Source organism: Episyrphus balteatus, chromosome 2 (assembly GCF_945859705.1).
Source record: "Episyrphus balteatus chromosome 2, idEpiBalt1.1, whole genome shotgun sequence".
NCBI classification, from domain to species: domain Eukaryota; kingdom Metazoa; phylum Arthropoda; class Insecta; order Diptera; family Syrphidae; genus Episyrphus; species Episyrphus balteatus.
In genome coordinates this window covers 83327848-83354633 of record NC_079135.1, presented here as the reverse complement: position 1 = coordinate 83354633, position 26786 = coordinate 83327848, and the positions used below count along the sequence as shown (strand labels likewise).

The 26786-nt window shown below is 29.2% G+C and overlaps 1 protein-coding gene across 2 annotated transcripts in view; it reads right to left on the bottom strand.

Moving 5' to 3' along the window:
• LOC129909845 (zwei Ig domain protein zig-8) overlaps positions 1-26786 on the bottom strand; it is a 430837-nt gene that overhangs the window by 18855 nt on the left and 385196 nt on the right. For both annotated transcript variants that reach the window (XM_055986959.1, XM_055986960.1), the window contains exons 6-7: positions 11419-11546; positions 10896-11064 (exon numbers count right to left, since the gene is read on the bottom strand). In XM_055986959.1, the coding sequence (XP_055842934.1) occupies positions 10896-11064; positions 11419-11546 (297 nt within the window). The remainder of the gene's footprint in view (positions 1-10895; positions 11065-11418; positions 11547-26786) is intronic.

Here is a 26786-nt window from a genome sequence, read left to right as displayed (position 1 = left end):
CATGACAAATATTTTTTATCATTAGACAAAAATTTGAAATATCAACGGATATTGTGGTTTTACATTTTTCATTTTTAAAAGGCATTTTTTCATAAAACTGATAAGCAGTATGCTCTTTGAATTTAATAATTTTGTTCTTAATTGACTTGAGAAGTGTTTGTACTTTTTGAGATAAAATACTCCCCCAAAAAGTAAGATTGTTTGTTCTTAAAAATATTAAACAGATGTCTTCTAATTATTCATGACAAAATTTGAAATATCAAACGGATATTGTGGTTTTACATTCTTATTTTTAAAATTATTTTTTTATATATCCGATAAGAAGCAAGCTCCAGAACTAATAACATTTTTCTCAATTGACTTGTGAAATGTTTGTATTTGTAGTTCAGCAATCTCCTTTTGTTTCCTCTTAAATTATTTTAACCTATATTAAGACATATCCATGTCATCAATTTTTTTATTTAATTGATTGCTTTAATGTCGATAATTCCTCATTACGAACATGATGTAGTCGTCGATTTTTATCTCCTTTTGCAATTATTTCTGCTTCACTGAATGGACACAGAGCTGGATATTCTCTCTCATTCCGACTAATAACACTCGAATTAGGGAAAATTGATCCAAATATAGTTATTTCTCCTCCCTTAACTCTAAAACGTACATGCTGCAAATGTTGAAATTGTAACCGAAAATTTAAAATAGAGGGGACTGTCTCTCCATTTCTTAAGTGAAGTACAGTACATTCTTCCCCATGTTCAGGTGTTACTGCAAGTTTAAAAGTATCAGAATTAAATATTATATCAGCAAATCTTATGTCTTCCCACGCCGCTTCACATATACAAAATGTTTTGTTGTTTTTCAATCTCTCACACCAAAACATTTTTTTACGTTATCACACTACAACAGGTAAATATAAACTAATTACCTTTCGAATCACCTATCTCACTCAAACATAGTGCTGTCTCTTTCTGGCTCAAAACTCTCAGTCCACGGTGCCCTATTCCCTACTGTTATCGAGTTAGATTTTTTATTAATTTGAAGACATTGGCTGAGCAAATTTACAGGAGTTGCTATGGTAGACTTTTTATATGTTTTAAATATTGATGAGCTTTTATATTCCACTTTTCTACCGCTCGCTTTATAAAATAGTGTAAAAGTATCATCAGTATCATCAATTTGCAAAACAATAACGCAAATTTAGCGAAGAACAATGGCGCCTTAAAAAAATAATTTTCGACCAGCAGGTGTTTTTTGCGAGCAGGTGCAATAACAAAACTCACAGCAACCCTTTTTCGCTTCGTTCACGACAACGCGCGTGAACGAAGAGTCGCCACGGGCTCGGCGCCCACGACTACAGTCGACTTGTTGATCTTGTGTGTTCGATACAAGATCAATAAGTATACAGCAATAAAACAGCAACCTTTTTTCACTTTACTTCGTTGAAGACAGCGCGCGCGAACGAAGTGACAAGATCAATAAGTGTACAACAATAAAACAATAAAACTGCGACCTTTTTTCACTTCGCTCAAGACAACGCGCTTGAACGAAGCGGCGCCCGCGACCGACGGTCGACTTCTTGATCTTGTGTTCGATAGAAGATCAACAAGTGTACATATTTATAAGCGGTACTTGCGACCGAGGATGAGGTCAAGTTTCAAGTATCTAGCGGCAGGAACAAACGACAAGAACCATGACAAAATTAAATATACAACATTTGAGATGTCTCTCAGATGCACATTTTTCTTCCTTGCACCTCTAGGAATAGTGCAAAACCTCAAGTAGCGCAAAGCTTAATGCAGCCCTTAGTTTTTAAATTCATTGTCCTTATAGCACATGAAGTCCTTATTTTCAATAAATACTTTTCTAGTAGGTTTATTATATTTGTTTATATTCTATTTGGGTCATATACCTACATTCATGTAAGACAAAACAAGTTCGAAATTTTCTACGGTATCTGTTTTGTACGACGTACGACAAACCAATACTGAAGAAAAAAAAGCTGAAAAATACATAGAATTTTTGTTGTAAACGCCAAAAGTTGGTGCTTACGACAAACCAACGCTAATCCGATGCTTATTTTGTGGATATACGACAAAATGCACACTAATTATCTCAGTAACGGTAAACGATAGGACAAATCTGATAACAGAAATGAAAAGAGAACGTTCTAAAACCTATTACTACATATCCAGTTTAAAAAAGTGCATTTTGGCGTTTACGACAAAACAACTCTCGGGCGACGATCTTTTTTCAAATCACTACGATAATAAAGAAGTTTTCACTTCAAAAATTGGGCGTATGCGTACTTTTTTATTTGTTCTTATTTTCTATATTAAAGGAGCAACCAAAATTTAGTCTTGCCCCGGGGGGGCCCGGCAACTCAACGTATGCCTCTGCTACACATACTCAAAAATTCATATTTTTGTCCAGTGGAGCTAAGAGTATCGATGCACATTCTTATACTATAATAATTTCCATTCACTTTTGCAAGAAATTCTGCTCTATTCCAAATTCCAGGAACTCCTTTAAAAGGTTGGCTATGTCTTTAATTATTACGTAAAATTATTATTATTATTATGGTAATATAAATTTCAAGAACGTTTTCACATCTACAGAATGCTTATATTCTGATATCGTAAATCCATCCTATACATATATTTTCTCAATCGAATAACAATAAAATTGGAGAAATTATAAAGCCATGAGATGGAAAATGAAAATTATTTATGATCGTAATTTTATAATTGAAAGTAAAATTGTCATTTGAATTTTAAGCATAATTCCCAACTCACATCATCACGCCATCAGCCAGCATCTCACAATTCAATTCACTTCGATTTTATTTTACTCATTTTTTTTTTTTATCTGCGAATGAATAAGCTTAAGCTTATCGACAGTTCTCAGGGTGCTGAGGGAATATAATTGGTAATTGCAGGGCACTAGGGCGCAACTTGCTTATCAAGTGATGAGCTTCTGATGAATATTTTCTATAAGCATTGATTTTTACACAGATTCAAATTCTTTTCGTTTATTCAGATTGAATACCTTGAGGTACGATTTATTGCATTAATTAAGTTAATGGTTAATAAATCGTTTTATTTTTGTTATTTTTTTTTTCAGACATGTGCTTGCAATCTATCCTTCTTATTTAATTTACCTTCGGGAGTAGTTTTTACTTTCAGTAATTGTCAGTTTTCTTTATACAAATACAGTAATTTATATGAATTTTGTAATATTGAATTAAGGGAGTGCAAAAACATAGACAGTTCAGCACGGTGAGTGCATTTATATTCCAGCTTAGGTTACAGGATATACTTATTATGGTGTAATAAAAGGTGCTTGCCAAAGATTTTCTCAAATGAATTTTAAAAAAATATCAAACTATTTTTAATATTTAGTTTTTTGGAGTCACTTCGTCAACAAATCTCCAAACAAAAACAACAAACCCAGCAAGCTCAAAATTCAAATAGAAATAAAATGTACGACTTGGTCGCACGAACTTGCTCTTAGGGTTCAAGTTCCTATAATTTTTAGGACTTTTTATATAGAAATAAAAAAAAAAAATACATAAAAATCGTTTTTCAAAGGAATTAAACAGCATCTGAAATCAAATTGCCCTCTAAAACAAGTATGCAGTTTTATTTAATAAAAAATTAAGATCAATTTGTAGAAAGAAAAAAATTTTCAAAATTGTTAGTGCCGTTTAAAAAAAAAACTAATTGTTCATAAATAATTTTTTGGAAAAAATGTTTAAAAATAAAATTGGTATGCCATTTTGTAGAAATCACTAATCTACATCTATAACCAAGATTTCAAAAAAAAAAATTCTTTCGAAAATTTGATTTTTCGCAAAAAAAAAAATTTCATAATTTTTTTTAAAAATCCACAAATTGTTTTTTTTTCGAAATTTTATTTTTATAAATTTTTATAAATTATATAGGTAAATGCTTTTTTACAAAAAAATTCTTTTGAGATCGACTTATTAGTTTCGGAGAAAATCGGATTAAAAAAAAAACGTTCTATGGCAGTTTAATTTTACTAAAATCGGACAAGTACCGTTATTTTTGATCAAAAAAATAAAATAATTCCAAAAAAAAACTCTGGAGAGTCGCCAAATAACGCTACATACCAAGTTTGACATTTATCGGTCCATCCGTTTAGGCTGTAACTTCGTATACAGACAAGCAGACAGACGGACTTCCGGGACCCACTTTTTTGGCATTATCTATCATCGTAATGTCATGGAAAATTGTTATCTCAACTTTTTTGATTGTTTTGTTTTTCGCAATTAAAAATGTTTATGTTATCGAAATATTATTTTTACAAAAGTTTTTGACGTAATAAATCTTTTTTTTTTATTGAAAGCACTCAACCTATTTTTTTATCACATTTTCACGTAAAATTATCGTCCGTAAAACGACCTTACAGACAACCATAACCAATTTTTTTTTTTAATTCTTTGCCACCGGGTACGAAGAGGTTAAGTCACAAAACTGCACTTTTCTCGTTTTGATCAATTTAAAATTTAAACTCATTATTCTCATTTATGTGGTATAAAAAACATAAATTTAGAAACTCTTTCAAATAAACGGATCAATGTTCAAAAATTCATCGATTTTCACAGATTACTCAAAAATATCAATAGCATTTTCTGGCGAACTATCATTTATGACTTAACACTTTGTACTCCGCGGCATAAATAAGAGATCAGAAAACTAAAATATCAGAGTATTTTTAAATCCTCAATAAGACGATTTTTCACTTAAATACAGTCTCTTAAAAATCAGTAAGTAAAAAAATTCAAAACTTTTCTTGATCCTAATATTTTTACTTGCTCTAGGTATAGGGCAAGTATTGGTTTCGTGTAGAAAAAAAAATTCGAGGTTTTAATCAAAACCGACATTACGATGATGGAGAAGATCAAAAAAGTGGTTTTCGTCATGCCGTCCGTCGGTCTGTGCGTATGTATGTGCGTCCATCTGTACATCGAGCTAGGGCCTAAACGGATGGACGGATTTGCTTGAAACTTGGTACACATGATTTTTACGTAATTCCCTAGACCAGTTTTTTTTTTATTTTTCTAATATCTCCTTTTAAACGCATATCTCCCATATAAAGTTTTCGATTTGGTGTAGGTAATACTCCCATTGATTCTTACAAAACTGCGTTTTTAGTTTTTCTCAAAAAATGCGGAGAACGGAAATATGGCGTTGCCGTTTTTCAAAAATTAACATATTTTTTAAGTTCATATATTTCATCAAAGCATAAGTTAATTTTATTCAAAATTTACAGACATAATTTTGAAGTGTCAAAAATAAAAAAAAAATTAAAAAAGTTTTTGAAAAAAAAATTAAAAAAGTTTTTGAAAAAAAAATTTAATTTTAATTTTTTTAACTTGCAATTTTTTTTTTATTTTTTTTTCTCGACACTAAACAAAATCTTAAATTTCCAATAACTATTTAAGATAACGATACTATGAACTACAAGAGCAAGTACGTGCGACCCCAGTCGTGCATTTTATTTCAACTAGTGTGTGTAGGTAGGTATCCACTCTTAACCTAAACGGACATAAATTCAATAAAAATCATGTTTAAATAAATACTATTTCAACAAAAACATCTTCAACCTAAAACAACACAAATATTATATCTGGAAAAAACTAGAAGACCTAGTTAAATAAATGAAAACGAAACCAAAAAGTAAATGCATCAGAGCGAGGATATCTGAGGAAATAGGAAAAATATTTCGTATCCTTGAAAGTGTATACCAACTACCTCAAGATGTGCTGAAACTGCATAGACGGTTTTTTTTTTTTTTTTTCTTTTATTTAGGTAGTTTTTTTTTTATTTTGTTCTTGCAACTCTTACAATGTCGTTATAGAGATGAAGAAAAGTCGAAGGAATCATTTTTTTTTTTTTTTTCTTTAAAAAGGTTTTTCTTTTGCAAGGGTATGAAGAAGGTTTATCCTTGTTGCTGACGCTTTGCTTTTTAGAAAGAAAAAGAAACTCTTATGCTTCGGCAACCATGCATGGAAATAAGAAAAATTGCATTTCCTCGACTATATACGTATGGCTGCTAAGTTCTCTTTTCGTATTGCTGATATTTTATTGGTAATATTTCGAAAGAGTTAAAAAAAAAAAAAAAAAAAAAACTTTAGACTGAACATAGTATAGCGACATAGAAATGGTGTTGGTGCTGTATAATTTTATTTCCTTGCCATTGCCAGTGCTCTTGAAGAAGCATATGAAAAACAATAAGTGAGAACGGATCAGAGATTTGCTGACATAGCTAAAGATACTTTGCCACCCTGCATAGAATATTATTTGTGTAGGTATGTAGAATCAAAATCTAATTTCATATTTCTATATGAAAGAAATGGTATTTTTTTTTTTTAACATATACTCGTTTGTATTTTTGTAGGTTATAGGATGAAGAAATTCTTTTAAAGGATTTTTTTTTTTTTTTTGTATTTTTGTACCTGTCAGCATTTGCAAGTAAATGTAATTTCAAATAATGGCAGAGTTTGAATTTTTTAAAATAAAGTAGAATCACTGCTATCGACAACATAATCAAGGCAACTGTCAGGAACATAAAAGAACTACACAAAGTGTGTTAATATTGTTTATGAAAGTAGTGTTAGTGTTGTCATAAAACATATTTTTATGTAAAAACAGTGATATTGAATAGAATTTGATATTCCATTCAAAAGAACTTTCAATATATGATTTATTTTGTATAGGTACGAGTATAGAGTAGGTACATAATTTTTTTGTCTTTTTGAATGTGTTTTTTTAATTTTACATATAGTGGAGTAACTAAAGCTCAAAAATTGGCAATATTAGGGAACCCTGCCGAACAGCTTAGATTTTCATGATTTTTTTTTTCAAACGTAGGTAATTAAAAATACTTTAAAGTCTATAGATTAAAAATTGCCGGTGTTGCCGTTTTGATTTTTTAAATTTAATTAAAGATGTTTGTGAACAAAATAAATTTTTTTTTCAAAAATTTTGCTTAAATTTCATAAATTAATTGATGCCAAAAGATTGTCTATGAAATTCAAGGAAAAAAAATATATGGGAGTGAGGGACAATCTTCCATCGTTCAAGCGATAGATGCAATTTTCTTATTAATTGACTTCAAACACAAAAAAAAATATTTGAACACAACGGCAACACCTACAATATTTAAATATACATTTTTAAAAAGCTAGAAGCCTAGTCATATTTGTAAAATTAAAATTAAGTTAATTGAATTAAGGGCTTTTGAATGAATGGTATCTGAACTCAGATTTTTGAAAAAAAAAAATTATTGAAAAAATTTTAAGATGTCGTTTTTTAAACTTTTTCGTAATAAAAAATGCATTTATTTTCAAATTTTTTTGGCCGCATTTATTATGATTTGAAATTATAAAATGAAATGTCAATATGTATTACGGTTTATGAAAAAAATTTAAAAGTATTTCATTTTCGAAGAACTTTTTTTAATAAAAGTTTTGAAAAAAAAAATTATCTTATTTTTTTTTTCAAAGTTCAACATCTAAACATAAAATTATTTTTTATTCATTTAATAACCCTTACTGTTGAAAGTTAAATAGCAAAAATTTAAAGTTCTTATTTACCAAAGTCTTTGAGAAAATTAATTATTTCGATGCAAAAATTCAGTTTTTATCAAAAAACCCATTGAAATTGAAGTAATTTTTAAATTTTATTTTCAAAAGTGTGATATATATTACCTTTTCTGCTTCCGAATTCAACTGATAATATTTATGGCCAAAAATGTTTGTAAAATAAATTCATATTTTATTAGAAAAAGTTTGGAAAAAAGTCAGTTTTAAATTTTTTTAATAACATTTTTTTTTAATTCTGAGTTTGAGGACCATTTTTTCAAAAACTCTTATTAAATTAAATTTAAGAGATAAGTATGAGCTTCTGGCTTTTTAAAAATGTATTTTAAAATATTGTAGGTGTTGCCGTTGTTTTCAAAATATTTTTTTTGTGTTTGAAGTCAGATTGTGAGAAAATTGCATTTATCGCTTAAACGATGGAAGATTGTTCTCTACTGCCTTATATTTTTTTTTTCCTTAAATTACCTAGAGAATCCTTTGCTATCATTTTTTTTTTTGAAATTTAAGCAAAAAAAATGGTTTTGTTCAAAAAAATTTTAATGTTAATTCTAAAAAACAATACGGCAACATCGGCAATTTTTAATCTATAGACTTTAAAGTATTTTTAATTACCTACGTTTGAAAAAAAAATCGTCAAAATCAGAGCTGTTCGGCCGGGTTCCCTAATAATTTGCTTTAGTTACTCTACTAATATTACATATTTTCAGTTATGAGAAAGAAAGTAAGTAAGTAAAAATTTTTGTTGTATAAGAGTAAGTAGTTGCCAATGAATCATGCATTTTTTTTATTTGAAAGTTGGTTAAAGCAATTCTTAGTAAAAATTTTTCGCTGAAATGTTATTTAGAAAGTTTTTATTTAAGCTATTTATAGTTCAAGTGGTTAAAAAAGGAATTTTTAATAATGATTTTTCATAATTATATATTCTTTTTTTTATGTTACGTATACACCCCAGTGTACCGAATGTACTGCTTCAATATTAGAAAAGGGAAGAAACTGAAATGTTGATTTTTATAGACCGACTTTCAGTTAAATATACCATATTGAAAATTTTTGAATTACTTATTTAAAAAAAAAAATGTTAGACCGAAAACTAGTACACAAAAACTGACCATCACGCAGTTCTTCTGACTTAACATAATAAAAAGTGATTTTTTTGTGACATTGGCGTAAGAGTGAGTTTTTTTTTCAACAACACATTTTCTAGACCAAATGACAACAGTAGGTATCAAAACTGGGTTAAAGAATGAAAATCAAAAACATCTTAGAATTTAAATAGTTTGTGTTTTTCGTTAATTATTTTTCTATAAAAAAATTCTATGAAAATAAATTTGATATGTTATTGAAAAAAAAAAAAAAAAAATAGTCAATATAGACAGCAAAGATTTACAAATGTATTGGTTCATTTTCCAAAAATTGAGTTAAAAAAAAGGAATTCAAGTTTTGTATGAAAAGTGTTGTTATACGGCTCAAAAAAGATTTTTATTATTTCAAAATTATTTCAAAAGTAGGATTTAATTATAGTACAGGTAAAATATACATTAACAAAAAATTGTTACACTTATAAAACTAGGCAAAAAGTTTGCTTTTGGAATAAGAACCAAGGATCAAAAAAGTCTTTAAGAAAAAATTTGGTGGTAGGGTGTTTTTTCGCGGACAAGAGGGTGATGGTAAAAAAATAAAGTGAAAAAAATTGTTTGTGGAATATCATCATATGACACATGTTTCAAGGTATTTCTTAATGCTGAATCTAATAACATAAAAATAAAGTCAATACGATTGATCTAAGAAAATTTATTGCCGATTAAAAACAAGGGTGCTTGATTTTTGACTTCAACAGGTAAATATTATCAAAACATATGTGGAAAACAGGACACATTGATGAAATTCGGGATGAAGGTTTAAGATAAACAAAGGATTAACGATTCATCAAATTTCTAAAAATATTTTTAGTGAAAGGGTGTTTTTTTAATGGGTTGAGCTATGTTTGAGAAAGGTATCGGTACATCTGACATTAATTATATTATTTTTTTTTAACTTGGTGAAAAAGTTAAAAAGTTTTCTTTTAAGAGTTAAGAATCTAAAAAGTATAAAAAATTATCTTGAGTGAAAGGGTGTTTTTTTTTTAAGAAATGATGAAATTCTGAATAAGTGCCACAAAAACTGGGACAATCGGTACATATATGTTTCATTTAGGTATAACAGAAACCAAGAATCTAAACAGTCTATACAAATATTTTACTTGAAAGGGTGTTTTTTTTTTTGGAGGGGGAAATAAGGAAAATCCGGGATAATTCCGATAAAATCAATGGTATAAAAATTACCCTTCCCAAATTAATTAAAAATGTTGTCTATCCTATGGGAATTACGAGTAAAATAAGTTTATACATTTTTTTCATGCGAAAGGGTGTTTTTAGGTGTAGAGAAAATATGTTTTTTATTTGAAAAAATGAGTAGAATTAGTACCACTTGAAATTCAGCAGTTACGTTACTTTTGAGAATATCATGGTTAAAGGGTGTTTTTTTTTAGTGAAAACAAAAATGAAATTTGGTAAAAACATTGAATTTGGGATAGAAAGCAAGAATGAAGAGTTTTTTTAATTAAAAAACATTTGGTGAAAGGGTGTTTTTTTCGAAAGACAGTAAACTCTGTAATTGGTCCCAAAAAGTCAATGATTCACTTTATTATTGGTTTCGATTATAAATTTAACGTTTATACTTAAGTACTTAGACGTTTTACACGAATTATCAACATTATTACGAATTTTATCAACACTTTAAATTAGTGTCACGTGTGGGACAATACAATTTACCGCTGAGTCCGACAAAGTTGCACTTTTTTATGAAAATGATACTGTTGAAGATTTTGTCAATTCTAGAACCCATAGGCTCCTTCAGCTCCATAGGCTATCATTAACTTGAAAATTGTTTTTTTTTTTTTGCAAATCAGAAAAATAATATTTCGTTCAAAAATTTATTAGAGCACAACAATTTTGCATCAATTTATAATTTTAGATTAATTGAAGCAAATAAAAGTAAAAAAAAAAAAAACAAAACTAATAACCTAATTGAGCAGAATTCTCTTTGATATGATTTTTCATACCCGTATAAAATTTTATATTGATTTCAGTGCCATCATTTGAATCAACTTTATAATTAAATTAAGGTAGTCCAAACCCTATACAAAGCATCTATAATCCACATTCCTTTTTGGCCACAAAAGTAGAGTATTATAACATAATAGGTATTCTCCTCTAATTACTATTTCACTTACCATCTACGATATGTACTCGAACTGATGTTGGATTTGCATTTGATGGCGTACACGTATACAGTCCCGAATCCTGTTGGATGGCTTTTTGAACCAATAACCGGCTGGTTGTAAGGACACCCTTTTCTGTTACTAATGATATTCCACCTCGGGGTGAATCGAAATTTATGACCTAAAATGGGACAGAAAAAAAAAAAAGAAGAGAAAAAAAAATATAATAAAAGTCTCGATGTAGTTGTAGTAAAATATGAGCTTTGCATAGTCACTATTATACAAAGCTTAATCCGGCCTTTATTCAGGATGATAATATCTGACTAAATTTGTACAATTTTATTTGTTTGTGTGCTGGGTAAACATGTGTGTGTGTGTGTTTGTATAGTCAATTGATTCGGGCCATTTCATGCAGATATGCTAGCATTAAGGCAGTTACTTAATACCAACGTACAATTTATATTTTTGTATGTAATTGTGTAAGAAAAAAAAAAAAAAACTGAAAAAAACATCTAGTATATAGAAACTAACTTACTTGTCGGTTGTGCGACCAAATTACTGTGGGCGGAGGTTCTGGAGCAAATTTTACTATACATGTGAGGTTTATTGTTGATCCTCTGTTGATGTGGAGTTCAGGGCCGCCAATTACTTCTGTAATAGGTTCTGAAAAACAGAAAAACAAAAAAATTATGTACACTTGTATCAGATTAGTTATAAGAAGAAAAAATTTGTCTCGTTTTGGACTGGGTTAACTTGTCTTAGATATACAAATTATAAGATATTGAAAGACATATTGTGTTGTTTTTGATGGCAATTTATCAATAGATTGTAAGATATCACGATACAATATATAGAACAGGGTTATGGGTTATAGTTATTTCAAGGGGACAGCCAGACATGATTAATAGCAGCTCATGGCTCATTTAATTCAATTCGATTCAAGATTGCTTACTCATGGGAGACATACTCATTCGAGGTTAAACATTTTTATACAAAAGTATAAAAATAATTCATTAACCTGTAAGGTGTAAGCCTGCTGGCCAGAATGAATTCATATATCAATGAAAAATTTCGCAGATAAAACATAGAACTCGCAAGTATGATAAAATTTTAAATAACAAAAAACGCCTCATGTAATAGCCTTTCTTATGAACATCTGAGATAGGCTTGGTCATGTGGAGCGCATAAGCAACAAAACTCCATTTTGGAATGTTTTCGACTCCAAATCAGAGGGGCAGTAAAGGAAGACATTGTCCTTGGTGGCATACGCAAGTGGCAGGGGTCAAACAACTTGAACCAAGATAGCTAAGAAAAGAACTGGCTGGAAAATTTTGTTGGTTGAGTCCAGGGGCGTACATTAGTGATGGGAACTATCGAATGATTTGAACTATCGATAGTTAGTAATTGAATGATTTGAACTATCAATAGTTCATTCATTCATTTATTTATTCATTCGAATAAAAACTATCGAATAAAACTATCAAATAAAATCTATCGAATAAACTATCGGATAAAAACTATCGAACAAAAACTATCGAATAAAAAAACTATTCGAATGAAAAAACTATCGTTTAAGAAAACTATTCGAATGAAAAATTATCGTTGGTATAAAAAAAAACTATTCCAATGAAAAAACTATCGAATAAAAAAATGTCGAATGAAAAAACTATTCGAATGAAAATAGTAACTAAATGAATGAATGATTTAAAACTATCGAATGAATGAATATTTTACAAATATCGATAGTTTGATAGTTCCCATCACTAGCGTACATAGCATTGCGTCAGCTGATGTCTCCAACGAATCGAAGAATCCTGTTTATTAAAATAAATAAACTAGCAACCAGATCTCCAAGAAACTTTTAGTTTTCAATTACGAATAGAGACTAAAGAAACCTTTCTTTTGATATCTCACTCGATGGATTTGGAGAGAATTTTTCAAAATGCATTTTTTTCGGCAAGTGGTTAAAGCTTGATTTTTTCTCGAAAATCTTAAAAAAAATAGAAACGAAATAAAATATTTTGATAGTAAATAATTCAGCAGCCAGAATTCCGAGAAACTTTTAGTTTTCAGTTATGAATAGAACTTAAAAAAGCCTTTCTTTTGATGTACCTACCACTCGATGTATTTTAAGAACTTTTTTGAAAATGCATTATTTTTAGGCAAAGGGTTTTAGGCAAGGGGTTAACTTTGATTTTTTCTCGAAAATCTTAAAAAAATAGATTTGTAATTTAATTAAGGGAAAAACACTTTTTTTCCCGGAGCGGAGCCTTGACAGCTCAGTGGCTGAGGCCCGGATCCAGAATGCATTGTAATGTCATCTTAAGTCAGTGTTCACCCAAATAAATACTATAACAGAAAGTGAACATAGAAACTTAAATCATCAACTGAACTCAGACATGAACTACTTTAGGAATGATTACTCAGTTGCTCGGATAAGTATTATTTTTAAGTCCATAGAGTCGAAGTTTTAAACTTAAACTTTATACCACACCGAAGTGATTTGCCGCAGCTATGTGATCTGTGTAACAGAAGAGAAATCGAAGATATCTACCACTTTTTAGCTATTTGCCCAATTTCACAAGAAATTCGTCGGTTATACTTTCGGAAAAGTGTTTTTACAATGCAAGAATTTTACGAAATCCTTAATGGTGCACTAACTATGGCTAAACGTATTTAAATTTTGCCGACACGATCTTAACTACCGGAACAGTTTTACTTATCATATAAATTTTTAGCCCTTTATTGTAGTTTTAAACTATCGTATTTTATGTTACAAATCATTGAAAATTGCCTTTCATACTTTTATGTTGCAAATCATACAAAATTGTTTTTTTGTTTTTTTTTTTTTGTGTTTTAAATCACGTAAAAATTGTCAAAATTTGACTTTGAGTAAATCTTATAGTATTCAAAAAATTGTATTATTTTTATAAATTGTAATTTTGTGTTTCAAATCATGTAAAAATTGTCCAAACTTATCATTGAGTAATTTAAAAAACAAATAATGTACCTATTATTCTATAAATTTGAATTTTTTAATGATAACTTACAAACTAGTAGTTGAAAAAGAAAAATTATTCTAATATTTTTATTTAGATAAGTTTACATTTTCTTTTAAATTTATATTTTTTTTTATCACTTATGAAATGTCAATTCAGGCAGACGGCAGTCAATACCATGTCCTTATTCTTAGGAAATTATATTTGTAAAATCGTATGATAAAAAAAAAATACTAATAAAAAATTTATCAAGGGGCACGGTAGTGTCCAGCCAAGTTCTCTAGCAACTTTGGCACTACACCCTTATTTACAGGAAACAACTCAGGCCATTTTCAACCCCTCTCTAGCTTCCACATCAAAACCAAACTCCTTACAAAATTTCAGCCGCTTACGATGAGTAGTTTCTGAGACATAGGGCTTCAAAAATCGCAAAAACAGTAACTGACTCACTGATTCACTGACTCACTGACAGATCATAAAAATTATGGAGAACTTCCCGCTATCGTAGGAACTTGAAATTTTACACGGTGACAGGACTTGTTGTGTATACAAAGGGAAAAATCGAAAATTTTAAATTTTCAATTCAGGGGGCGGGCGTGGCATCCGCCCATTTCCGCTGAATTTTCATCAAATATTATAGAGCACTTCTGACTATCGTGGAATCTTGAAATTTGGTAGAATGGTAGAGATGGTAGTTTCCCCCAGTATTTATATCTTGGGTTCAATCGTACCTATCCAACCGACAATATAGGGTTATTTTTAGATCTAGCATGTCTACCGTAATAAATGCATCTTCTGGAGTCCCACAAGGTAGCCACCTTGGACCACTTATTTTTGTACTCACTACAAATGATGTTGACAAAATTATTAACATTTCTGAGTTGCTTATCTATGCAGACGATATGAAAATATACAAACATATTTCTTGTGCTCAAGATGCTTTACTGCTACAAAGTGACATAGATTCATTTTATATTTGGTGCCAAAACAACTTTCTCGAGCTAAATATTAATAAGTGTCAGGTCATGACATTTTCTCGTAAACGCCCACCTTTGCCAAAAAGATCTTATACTATTAATTGCGAACCTATTCCTGTTGTTAACTCCATTTGTGATTTAGGATTGAATTTTCAAATTTCATTTGAATTTTCACTCTCATATTGATAGTATAGTTAATAAAGCTAATTCTACTTTCGGATTTGTAAAACGGTGGTCTAAGGAGTTTTGCGATCCCTATGTCACCAAATCTGTCTATATACAACATTTGTCAGACCACTACTTAAATATTCATCCCAGGTTTGGTCCCCGTATTACCAAATGCACATCCAACGCATCGAAGCAGTTCAACGAAGATTACGTGGTCTAGAGTGGGATGATCCTTTATACCTTCCCCCCTATGAAGATCGTCTAAAACTTCTAAATATGCAACCTTTATTTACTCGCCGAAACAATGCGGATATTCTATTCATACATCAGTTGCTAACTGGTAGTATCGATAGCCCTTATCTGATTCAACAGGTCTCATTAAATACTAATCCACGTCGATTGAGATCAGTTCCTTTCTTTAGCATACCCTACCATCGAACTGAATATGAACAAAATGAACCCATAACAAGAATGCTACGAAAAGTAAATAATTCAAATATCTTTGATCTAAACTTTTCGAAATCCAAGCTAAAAAATAATCTTTTAACAATATATGCTTAATTTGCCAATCCTTTTCTTTTCCCGTTCACAACCCTTTATTTATTTTAGTGTTAATTAATTGAATAACTATATTCGCTTAAAGTTTTTATTCTTTTATACAATATATTTTTTATTTTATTTTCTTTTTTTTTATATATTTTGTAACTATGTTCATTATAACTACCTGAAAATAATTACATTTTTTTCTTTTTCTTTTGTTTTATATAAGTATAATTTTGTTAGATTTAAGAATAATACTTTGTAAATATAGTTTTTAGGAATCAGTTTAAGTTCGCTTGTATTAAGCTAAATTAAATTATACAAAGGAAAAAAATTTAAAATTTGAGAATTTAAGCCAGGGCGGGGCTTAGGCAACCGCCCATTTCCGCTGAATTTTCATCAAATATAGAGATTTTTAATTCTACAGCCATACCTTGCAAAAAGAAGTGAAATCACAACAAAAACATTACTGTTAAAAAAAGAGTCAAGTTCTCCTATGTTGAAATTATGCTGGCACAAAAAATACTGAGTTATAAAAGTGTACCAAGTTCTAAAGTTTGGGTTCAAATTCGTATCAATGAAATTTTGATTTTTTACTTGGCAATTTTTGAAATAATAATCGGTAATTAAAAGAAAAATTGTCAAGAGAACAAAATTTTATTGATACGAATTTGAACCCAAACTTTAGAACTTGGTACTTGGTTTTTAGTTACGAATAGAGACTAAAGAGACCTTTATTTTGATATCTCACTCGATGGATTTGGAGAAAATTTTTAAAATACATTTTTTTCGGCAAGGGGTTAACCTTGATTTTTTTCGAAAATTAAAAAAAAAATGGATTTTTGAAATTTTGTACCCAAATGCAGTGGCAACACATATCAGTAAACCAAAATTTGTTTCTAGACTTTGGTCCGCAGATAACTACCTCTGAATGTAAGAAAAAAAATATTTGTATGCAAATAACTTAGCAGTCATCAACCAGACCTCCAAAAATCCTTTCTTTTGATGTCTCACTTAATTAAGGGAAATACATTCTATCCCCGGAGCCTCGACAGCTCAATGGTTGAGGCCCGGATCCAGAATGCATTGTAGTGTCACGTTAAGTCAGTGGTCACCCAAAGTAAGACTATAACAGAAAGTGTACAAATTTTTGTTTGCTCTAGATGCATATTAAATAAAATGCACGACTGGGGCCGCACGTACTTGCTCTTGCAGTTCAAAGCACTTTTATGTTAGCTTACTTGTAGATTATAAGAGCTGCCTCTATATACTTTTTAAGAAATTTGGTTGGGGAAAAAATAAAATTTAGTTTTTATTTGACTTGACTTTTTTGAGAAAAACTAAAACGGCAGTTTTACTGCAATTACTTCGAATATTACGTATGCTAAATTTTATCAAAATCATTAGAGCCATTTTTGAGAAAATTGCAATAACTCCATAATGATGTACGGGAAGAGCCGACATCCGCGATTTAAAAAATCGTAAAGACCATATTTCCACTATCCGCATTTTTTGAGAAAAACTAAAAACGCAGTTATGTTAGAACTATATACAGCATTACGTGTGTTAAATTTAATCAAAATCGTTAGAGCCGTTTTCGAGAAAATTGCAATAACTCGAAAATTTTGTATGGGAGGTATACGTTCTAAGCGAGATATTAAAAAACAAAAAAAAACCAACCTTGGAAATTACGAAAAAAACATCCATACCAAATTTCAAAAAAATCCGTCAACCCGTTTAGGCTGTAGCTACTTGTACAGATGGACGCACCGACGCACAGACGCACAGACGCACAGACCGACGGACGTCATGACGAAACCCACTTTTTTGGACTTCTCCATCATCGTAATGTTAGTTTTGATTAAAACCTCGAATTTTTTTTTTGACACGAAACCAATACTTGCCCTATAGAGCAAGTAAAAATGTGAAATGTTGAAATTTAAAATAAATCATTCAAGGTTTTCTTAAGAATTCAGCAAAAAAAAAAAAAATGCATTTTATCTAATTTCTTGTGAACAAATAGTCCACAAGTCAGAGTTTAGCATCGGAGGACCCTTTGTCACTTCTTACCTTTTCCAAAAGAAAGAACGTTCAGATAAACTAAACTGAAAATTAATTTTACTAGCCTCGTTTTATCAGATTTGAGAAAATATTAAATAATCAACAGTTTTATTAATCCAATGGATACCCAAACTACTCCCAGACAAAAATGGCATTATCAAACTGAGAACTAATTTAAAATATATTTAATTCAAACATCTTTCACTCATATAATATACAATTAAGTTAAAGTGCCACTCTGATAGCTTTCTTATGTTATACAAGCTTATATAACCTCTAAACTACCAATTAGTTTTATTAGGTTTTATTAGCAACAATAACAAAGTGGAGCAAATTTATTTCTGATTCCTTCACGATAGCGAAGCTAAATAAAATTTAAACCCAAAGTCAAGTTATAAAATTCAACAACTTAATTAAACACTTTTCAACTTTTTCTTTTCGTCTTCACTTATTTTGTCGTTTCTTGACTTCATGCTGAGGTAGCCGCTCGCTACCATCATCACTGGCTGCCACTCTGATGCAAGAGCTCACCTTTCATGGATTTTTTTCTTTTCGAAAAATGATTGCAAGAAAAGTTCTTGGCGCTTTCACTTGAAAATTGCCGACCTAGTTTTCGTATTATATATCAACTTGCAGGTATGTCGAGGATACGTTTATATAATCTTTTGTTCATAATCTTTTGGAAAAGAAAAAAAAAAATAACAACGTGCACAGCACATTGGCAACAATAAGTTCGTCGTATCCTATAACTTGTCATGAAGTATTGTCAGCACTTTCAAGGACAATAATTTCATGAAACTATAGCGAGTAAAAAGTTCCTTAGGATTTAGAGACGGGAAGGAATATGGTTCTGTGTGTCGTTTGTCGTTCCTTCAAGGAGGTTCGTATACCAGTCATAAAACAAAAACGTACAAAATAATAAAACTAGATGATTATACCCTTGAGAGTTGTATATGTTGTATATAGATGAATTCTGTACAACGAGACAATTTCAAAACACAGTCCTTATTCGGAGTTTTTTTTTCTTGTTGTTGTTGTTTTATGTTTTTTAAAGTTTGTTTTTCTTTCTGTTGATTTTTTGTCTTTTCTATCAATGTTTTAAAATTGTTTTGATATTTTTCTTTTTATTGTTGATATAAATCTATGGAATAAATTTTGTGAAGATAGTTAAAGGCAAGTTTTTGGATTATGTTATAAAAAGAATGGAATTGTTCTAAAGAGATTTTTTTAAGGATAAGGTATTAGATGAACTTCAAAAAAATAATGATAACAATAAATAGGTACCTATAATGATTTTGATACATTTTTTTTCTCTAAAATTATGTCAACTCAAAATGATAAACAAAATGTGAAGAAGAAGAAGACTTGTTTAGTTGAAACTGTTGACATTAAAAGAACATACCTATTGACATACATTATGTTCCACGATAGCTTTTATATGACCGAATTTTCAACTTCCAGTTGGTGAGTTAGAGTAAAATCTTAACAACAACTTGACTACCGAAGTCAATATGACGGGAAACCGACGAAGTTACGAATACCAGAGTTACGGGCGACAGAGTTACGGCCGTCAAAGTTACGCGAAAAAGAAGTTACGAAAAACTAGAGTTACGAATTCTAAACTTATGTTAAGCTATGACATGTGATTTTTGGGTTGGCAACAATTGTGAGGAACGACATGGAATTATGGAAATACAAACAAGAGATTAACATTTTTCTCATTGGTCAGAACTAAATGAGTAAAGCGAAAATGCGTGTTATTTAATCTTGTAAAATTTTTATTGGATAGGTATAGATATACATATATGGTTTTGTTTGAAAAAAAAAAAAAACATGAGTATACTTATGTAAGTTTGGGGGACATAATTGAATTTAACTTCTTATTTGTCCAAATAATATTGCAAATACGTATTTTTTTTTCTATTAATTAATATAATTATTCATAGCGTATTTTGGTTATTATTTATATTAAAATAATAACCAAACCACCCCTTTTTTTTACAGACGTTATTTTGGTGTGGTGAACTGTTGTTGCAATTGTTGCCAACCCAAAAATCACATGTCATAGCTTAACATAACTTTAGAATTCGTAACTCTAGTTTTTCGTAACTTCGGTTTCGCGTAACTTTGACGGCCGTAACTCTGTCGCGCGTAACTCTGTTATTCGTAACTCCGTTACCATTTCCAATATGACAACTATTTGGTATTTGGTATTTGTGTCGTTCAATATATCATAATTTCGTTTTAAAAACCGAAATGTCCCAAAAAGTCGACCCAAATGTTTTTTTTTTTCATACATATTAAAAGTTGAAAAATATCATAAGTAAAGGCGTGTTTTTTTTAATATGCAATGCAAAAATATGAAATAATAATTTAAAAAAAAAAGGAATAAGGACTTTCAGATAAACCACTAAAATTTGTTCAGAAAAAATTACTTCAGCTCAAAAAAAAAAGTTTGAAATCGTGAAGTATTAAGCACATACCTGTCTTTAAAATAAACTACCTACATTTTCTCTTCACCTTAAAAAAAAGTGGTTTTCTGTAAAGTCGGTTTACGGACGATAATTTCACGTGATAACGTCATAAGAAAACAGAATGATCTTTTCTCATTATATTAATTTTTTATATATGCAAAGCTTACAAAAAAATTAAACCATTAAAAAGTATAATATTTGTTCAAAGGAACAAATTTTTACAATGCGTAAAAAGTATAAAAATAATTTGTTAAAAACAACAACTCTTCATAAAAAAAGCAAAAAAAATCATATATTTTTTTCTTCTACACCATTAAATCCAACCTATAATAAATTTTACACCATATGAAAGCTTATTATTTCAGCTCAAAATATTTATATCGACTATGATAGGACGACATCTACAAAAAGAGCTAGAATATTTTAAACCCAATCAGTAGGTACTTCTGAAGTTTTTTTTTAAATTTAACATTGTGTGGCTTGTAGTAAATGTACCATTATGTGTGATATATCAAATGAAAGGAAATATTATCAGCATACTTAATAAAGTTAAATTAAATGTTTATCTGCTCTAGGTCAAAAGAAAAATAAGTCTTTATTTTAACGTTATCTCAAAATTGTGACTACAAAATTGATAGAAATTTTGCACAAATATAGTCCTGTTTATTATCTATTTACAGCATTAATTTCATTTATTTAAAATAAAAAACGATTAAAAGCGGTAAAAAAACTTTAGACAAAAAAACTTGTTTTTTCCGTTATTCAGTTAAAAACTATTTTAAGATACCAACATTTTGCGCATGCATGCGCACGGTCATAGACTACATGTTCTATAAGTTTGAGATTTTTTTAACGCTACCAAAAATTTATAAAAATAAAAATTCACACAAAAACACCCCAAAAAAAGTAGGCGTTTTTCAAAAATTCATATTTCGAAACACAGAGACTTAAAAAAAAAATCCGTATCAGACTACCTACCCTACCTTTTTTTATTATCAATTTTAAAGTTCAAGTGACCTCAACTCCAAATTTATAAAGCGTTTCGCCCAGGTACGACAGTGGGCTCATCAGTTAGATCTTTAAAATTGAATTATATTCAATCGCTCCACTTAAAATAGAAATAATTTAAATAATTTAAATAATTTTTATTATTTTTGTTATTTTTTTCTTCGTTATTATATCAGCCTGACCACGGGCATACATTTTTCTAAGGTCTGAATTTAAACAAATTCCCTTTGAATATTAGAATTCACAGTATATTCATGCTGTGAGTTTTATATAGAGTCGGTAAACATCGACCAAAATAAGGCGTCTTAGTAAGGGTACGACAGATCTAACTGATGAGCCCACTGTCGTACCTGGGCGAAACGCTTTATAAATTTGGAGTTGAGGTCACTTGAACTTTAAAATTGAATTATATTCAATCGCTCCACTTAAAATAGAAATAATTTAAATAATTTTTATTATTTTTGTTATTTTTTTCTTCGTTATTTTTTTATTATCTTTCAAATGACGTTTTTCGAAATGTCAAAACAAATTTCCTCTACCTATAATCACAACCTACTTTGTCAAAGGTCTACTTCATGTTTTAGTTTTAAAAAACCATTTTCAACTTGGTTTTGAAATTTCTTAGAATTTTTTTCAGTACTATTGTCAGTCTTACAATAAATTTATCTATCGACTTAAAAAAAAATCAATCACTTTTTTGTAATTTTCTTTATCCCAATTTACCCTATTAAATGACGGAATTTTTATCACGTCAAAAACTTGTCTTGATGTCAAATGGAAGATTTTTTATTGATTTTCTTCGCCTTATAATAGCAAGATAATGCTACCAAACCATGCGTTTTATATTTTACTTTAATAGATTCCCTTACAAGATTTACTATGATTCTCTAAAAGCACACGTGTGATGAAAACCTTTTATAAACTTAATCCCCGAAACACTTGAAAATCTAATACCAAAACAAACTATAAAGCATTAAAATGTAATTGGTGGATTACTTTCATTGAATCATATCAAATACTAAAAGAAATTATTAAAAAAAAATTAATTCTTAAAGAGAAATAAAAACACAAACAAATAAAAAGAACGAGCTCGAATATCTAATAAATGGATACATTTAAGGATTCCAGACATTGTTTCTTTTTTCAATGTTTTTTTGTTTTCTTTTTTTAATGAAATGCCAAAGCCCCTTTTATTTCAAAAGAAGTTTTTTTTTAAATTTCTTTCCATTTATGTTATTTCTTTAATTTTATTTTCAAAAGGGCTTCAGGGACAAATTTTTCTATTTTGGGGCCTGAAAAATTGCAATTTTTTTTTTCTATCAATTCTGAAACGATTTTCATAAAAAGTTTGATGAATTTGAAAATATTTGAAATTTAAACATATTTATTAATAATGTAATATATGTCTCAAATCAATGTCAAATTGGAAAAAAATTAGGTACAATAAACATCATTTTTGAAATTAAAAAGCTTAAAAGAAGTTTTTATTTGTCAAATGCACATGGCTTATACATCATTTTAATGGTCTGAATGTCTCCTTTACAAAATAAGTTCTAAAGTTTTTTGTCCAGATTTTGGGTTGTAATGAAATTTGTCCATACCATTTTGAAATCAGTACAAATAGTTGAGTCATTATATACATTTGGAAATGCAAAATGACCGAGAAAGCTAAATTTTGGATATGTTGTAGGGGATGCTTAAAAATGCTTAACTTGAAGTTTTCGACCAAGATTTCCTATGAGCTTTTTCCGCAATAACTTTTTTGACAATAACTCGGCTACAAGGTGCTTTTTTGTAGCTTTTACCATGTTCTACAATTCATGCATACAAATTTTTTGCGTATCATGAACCGTTTTCGAGATATCGAAAACGGTTCATCATCACTAAAAAATAGATAATGTCAAAAAACAAATCGCATATCGTAAATTTTTTACTTTTTTTTATCGATATCTCGAAAACGGTTCATGATAGCCGAGTTATTGTCAAAAAAGTTATTGCGGAAAAAGCTCATAGGAAATCTTGGTCGAAAACTTCAAGTTAAGCATTTTTAAGCATCCCCTACAACATATCCAAAATTTAGCTTTCTCGGTCATTTTGCATTTCTAAGCCGTTTTTTCCGACATAATGACTGGCCTAAAAAAGCAATGCAAAACGTGATAGTTCTCCGTCTAAGTACTTTTTGAGTGTTACACTTTGGAAAAAAGTTGGGCCCTTAAACAGTTGTTTAAATAAACAAAATCCACCACCACATCTAGCTATATTAAAAAAAAAAAAAAACAGGCATCTGATTGAAATTAAGAATAAAATAAGAAATAAAAGACAAATTAGATATTTTAATGTAGGATTCTAGGGTAGGATCGATCATGTTTTTTTTTTTTTTTGCTTTGCTTTCTTTCACATTACAATGGTTGACACAAAATCTTATTCAAAATCCTATGTACAAAAAAGTATTCATTCAGTGGATAATCTGTATCTTAACGAAATAAAATAATAATAAAAATTCTCTGAAGGCACCAAAAAAAGGTTAATGGATATCTACTACTCTTTTTGTAAGAACATTCAACCACAAAAAATAATACAAAAAGCAAAAAAAGTCATCCAAACAAGGGAAATGCTCAAAGAATATAAATCCTTATGGTATTTTCATATTTGCGAAAAGATTACGCTCAACACCTTATGGATCGGTTGATGGTAAGCCTCGCGGCAATGGTCCTTTATTTGTTGAATGGTTTCCAAGATAATCTTTTCGAATGTATCTTATTTTCTTTTTATCGCAGTTTTCATTTTTTTTTTTAGATTTATATAAAGTATATATAAATGTGTATATATTTTTTTTTCTCTTGGGTTCTATGACAGTGAGTGATACCTATTTATTTAACCCTTAAGTAGGAAAATATCTTTGAGGCGTGTTCTTTTTTTTTTGTAACATGCTGACGAATTCTTTTGGGTCGTCGTTTTGAAAAGGAGACAATTTTATATAATATATGTTTATACATAGAAGAATGAATGTAACCATGATAACGACTTGAATGGGGTAGTTAATGGGCATTTGGCAAAATGGTAACATGTGTTATAAATTTTAAGAAGTTAACGATTGTGTTCTCTTTAAAAAAAATATATAATATATTATGATACCAGAATGATTAAAATATAAATAGATATAAAATTGTATTAATATGTATATAAATGGTCTGGTCAAGGGATCATAAATATTTACGAGACGATATGTTGTGATTTAAGCTGCTTTCTTTTTCATTTATGGTATGTTTTTTTTTAAATGATTTTGTTAGAGTTTGTTACCTTAAAATATGATTTCGAATTTGTTATTAATTTAAACTTAGATTTGGATTTGTATAATTCTAAGAGCCTACAGTAATTTTAAATTTGTGGCCTGCCAAATCCGATTTTTGTAGTAAAAGTTGAAGGCATTTTCTCTTAATTTCTGAACAATAAATTGATATCAAGTTCGTTTTCATTTTTTTCCATAAGTATTGTAGCATTTTTTTTTTTATGTTGGAGTACTGTCTGTCTCTTTTTATGTCGAGCTAGACCAAGAGTTTAGAGTTTTGAGTGAATTGAGAGTTTTGCGTGATTCCGTATAGAAAAAAATGAACATTTATTATTAAGGCCAAAATTAACTAGGTAGGTACCTATGTCATAGACCAAAACAGAAAATCTTGTTTTTCTCAAAAACGACTCTCACGATTTTTATAAAAAATATCTGTGAATTTAAGGAAAAAAGGTCTTCCTTTTAAAATTAAAAAAATTTTATCCATCATCAACGATGCCACTACTTGTTATCGCATCGATTTTTGAAGTGAAAACTTCTTTAGTATCGTAGTGATTTGAAATAAGATGAAACGAAAAAGCGACATGAAGAATCAATTGATTATAACTTTTTTGTTTTAACAGATAGATAAATGAAATTTATACTGTTGATAGGTAATTAAATAAACTATAACTGTGCAAAATAAAAATTAATTTCATATTCAATATCCTGAGATAACGGTAAAAAGATGTTCTGTTTCTAAACACGTTATTTATTTTGATCTACAGCACATAAACATTTTATTTGAATTTAATACGCATGCTGATAATATTACCTTTCATTTAAAATATCACACATAACGGTTGGTACTCTACAAGTTACACAATCTTAAATTGAAAAACTTGAAAAATACCTCAAAACACCTGTGGAGATCTGTTGGTGATGAACATGAATAGTAGTGATGCGAACTATCGAATGATTTGAACCATCGATAGTTAGTAACTGAATGATTTGAACTATCGAATAGTTCATTCATTCATTCATTCATTCATTCATTTATTCATTCGAATAAAAACTATCTGATAAAACTATCGAATAAAAACTATCGAATAAACTATCGAATGAACTATCGAATAAAAAAAAAACTATCGAATGAAAAAACTATTCGAATGAAAATAGTAACTAAATGAATGAATGAATTTAAAACTATCGAATGAATGCATATTTTACAACTATCGATAGTTTGATAGTTTTTATTCGATAGTTTACATAACTAATGAATAGCCACCAGTGTAGGAAGTACCGTAATCTCAGTTTGAAATTTCGACAAAAAACTCTTACTTTTTTTGTAGATTTGGTAGAAATATGATTGATACGTCATATAAAAGGTGAAATAAGCTTTCAGATCATATGAAATTTATCACAGGTTGTCATTTAAAAAAATAAATTTATGGGTAGATTTTTTGCTCTTTTGATGAAAAGTGATTTAGTTCAAAAAATTTTAGCTCTTTTTATAGATGTTGTTTAGACATGGTCGTTATATATATTTTGAGCTGAAACAATAAGCTTTCAGTTGATATAAAATTTATTATAGGTTGTCATATAAAAAAACACGTATTTAAAGGTGATAGAATAAAAAAAGGTAGATTTTTTATATTTTTTTTTTGCAATAAAAATGATTTCTTAGGTTTCACTTCTTCCACGTGTGAATTGCACATATGATTTTTTTTTTATTTCTGGTTTTCTCTTAAATGACGAAATTTTTTATGCCGAAGCATTTTAGTAGCTGGAAAATTCTAATTTTCAAAAATAAATAGGTAGCTAGTTTCGGATTTTTTAAAATAGCTGTTTCAAATTTTTGTTTTTGGAAATTTCATTTTAAATTGTTGAATAAATAGATACATATAAGAATGAAACTCCTTATTTTTGTTGAAAAAGTTTGAAAGTTTTTACTAATGAAAAAATGTTTAAAAACGAACCGTTGTAACAATTATCAAACATAAACCTTGGTTATCTATTAAGTAGGTTAACGGACAATAAAATTTTACGTGATAAATCATGGTTTTGTGCTTTTGATAAAAAAAAAATGATTTACAAGTTACTTGTAAGCAAAACAAAAACTAAAAAATATTGGAATTCGATCCCCAGACCTCTGGTGCAAAAAACAAATCGTTTAACAAAATTTTAAACTCTGCACTGTCTTAAGCTGGACTTGGCGTTATTAAATAAAAAAAAACATTTTGATGAGGAAGAATTTCATAAAACTGGTCGGTCTGTTCGCCTGTACATTGATGTAGGCCTAAACAGATGGATGGAATTGATTTAAACTTGGTACAGATGATTTTTGCAGGATTTTGAAGATTTGTTTTTATTTTTTCATCCATATCTATAACGTTTTCGAGGTATTG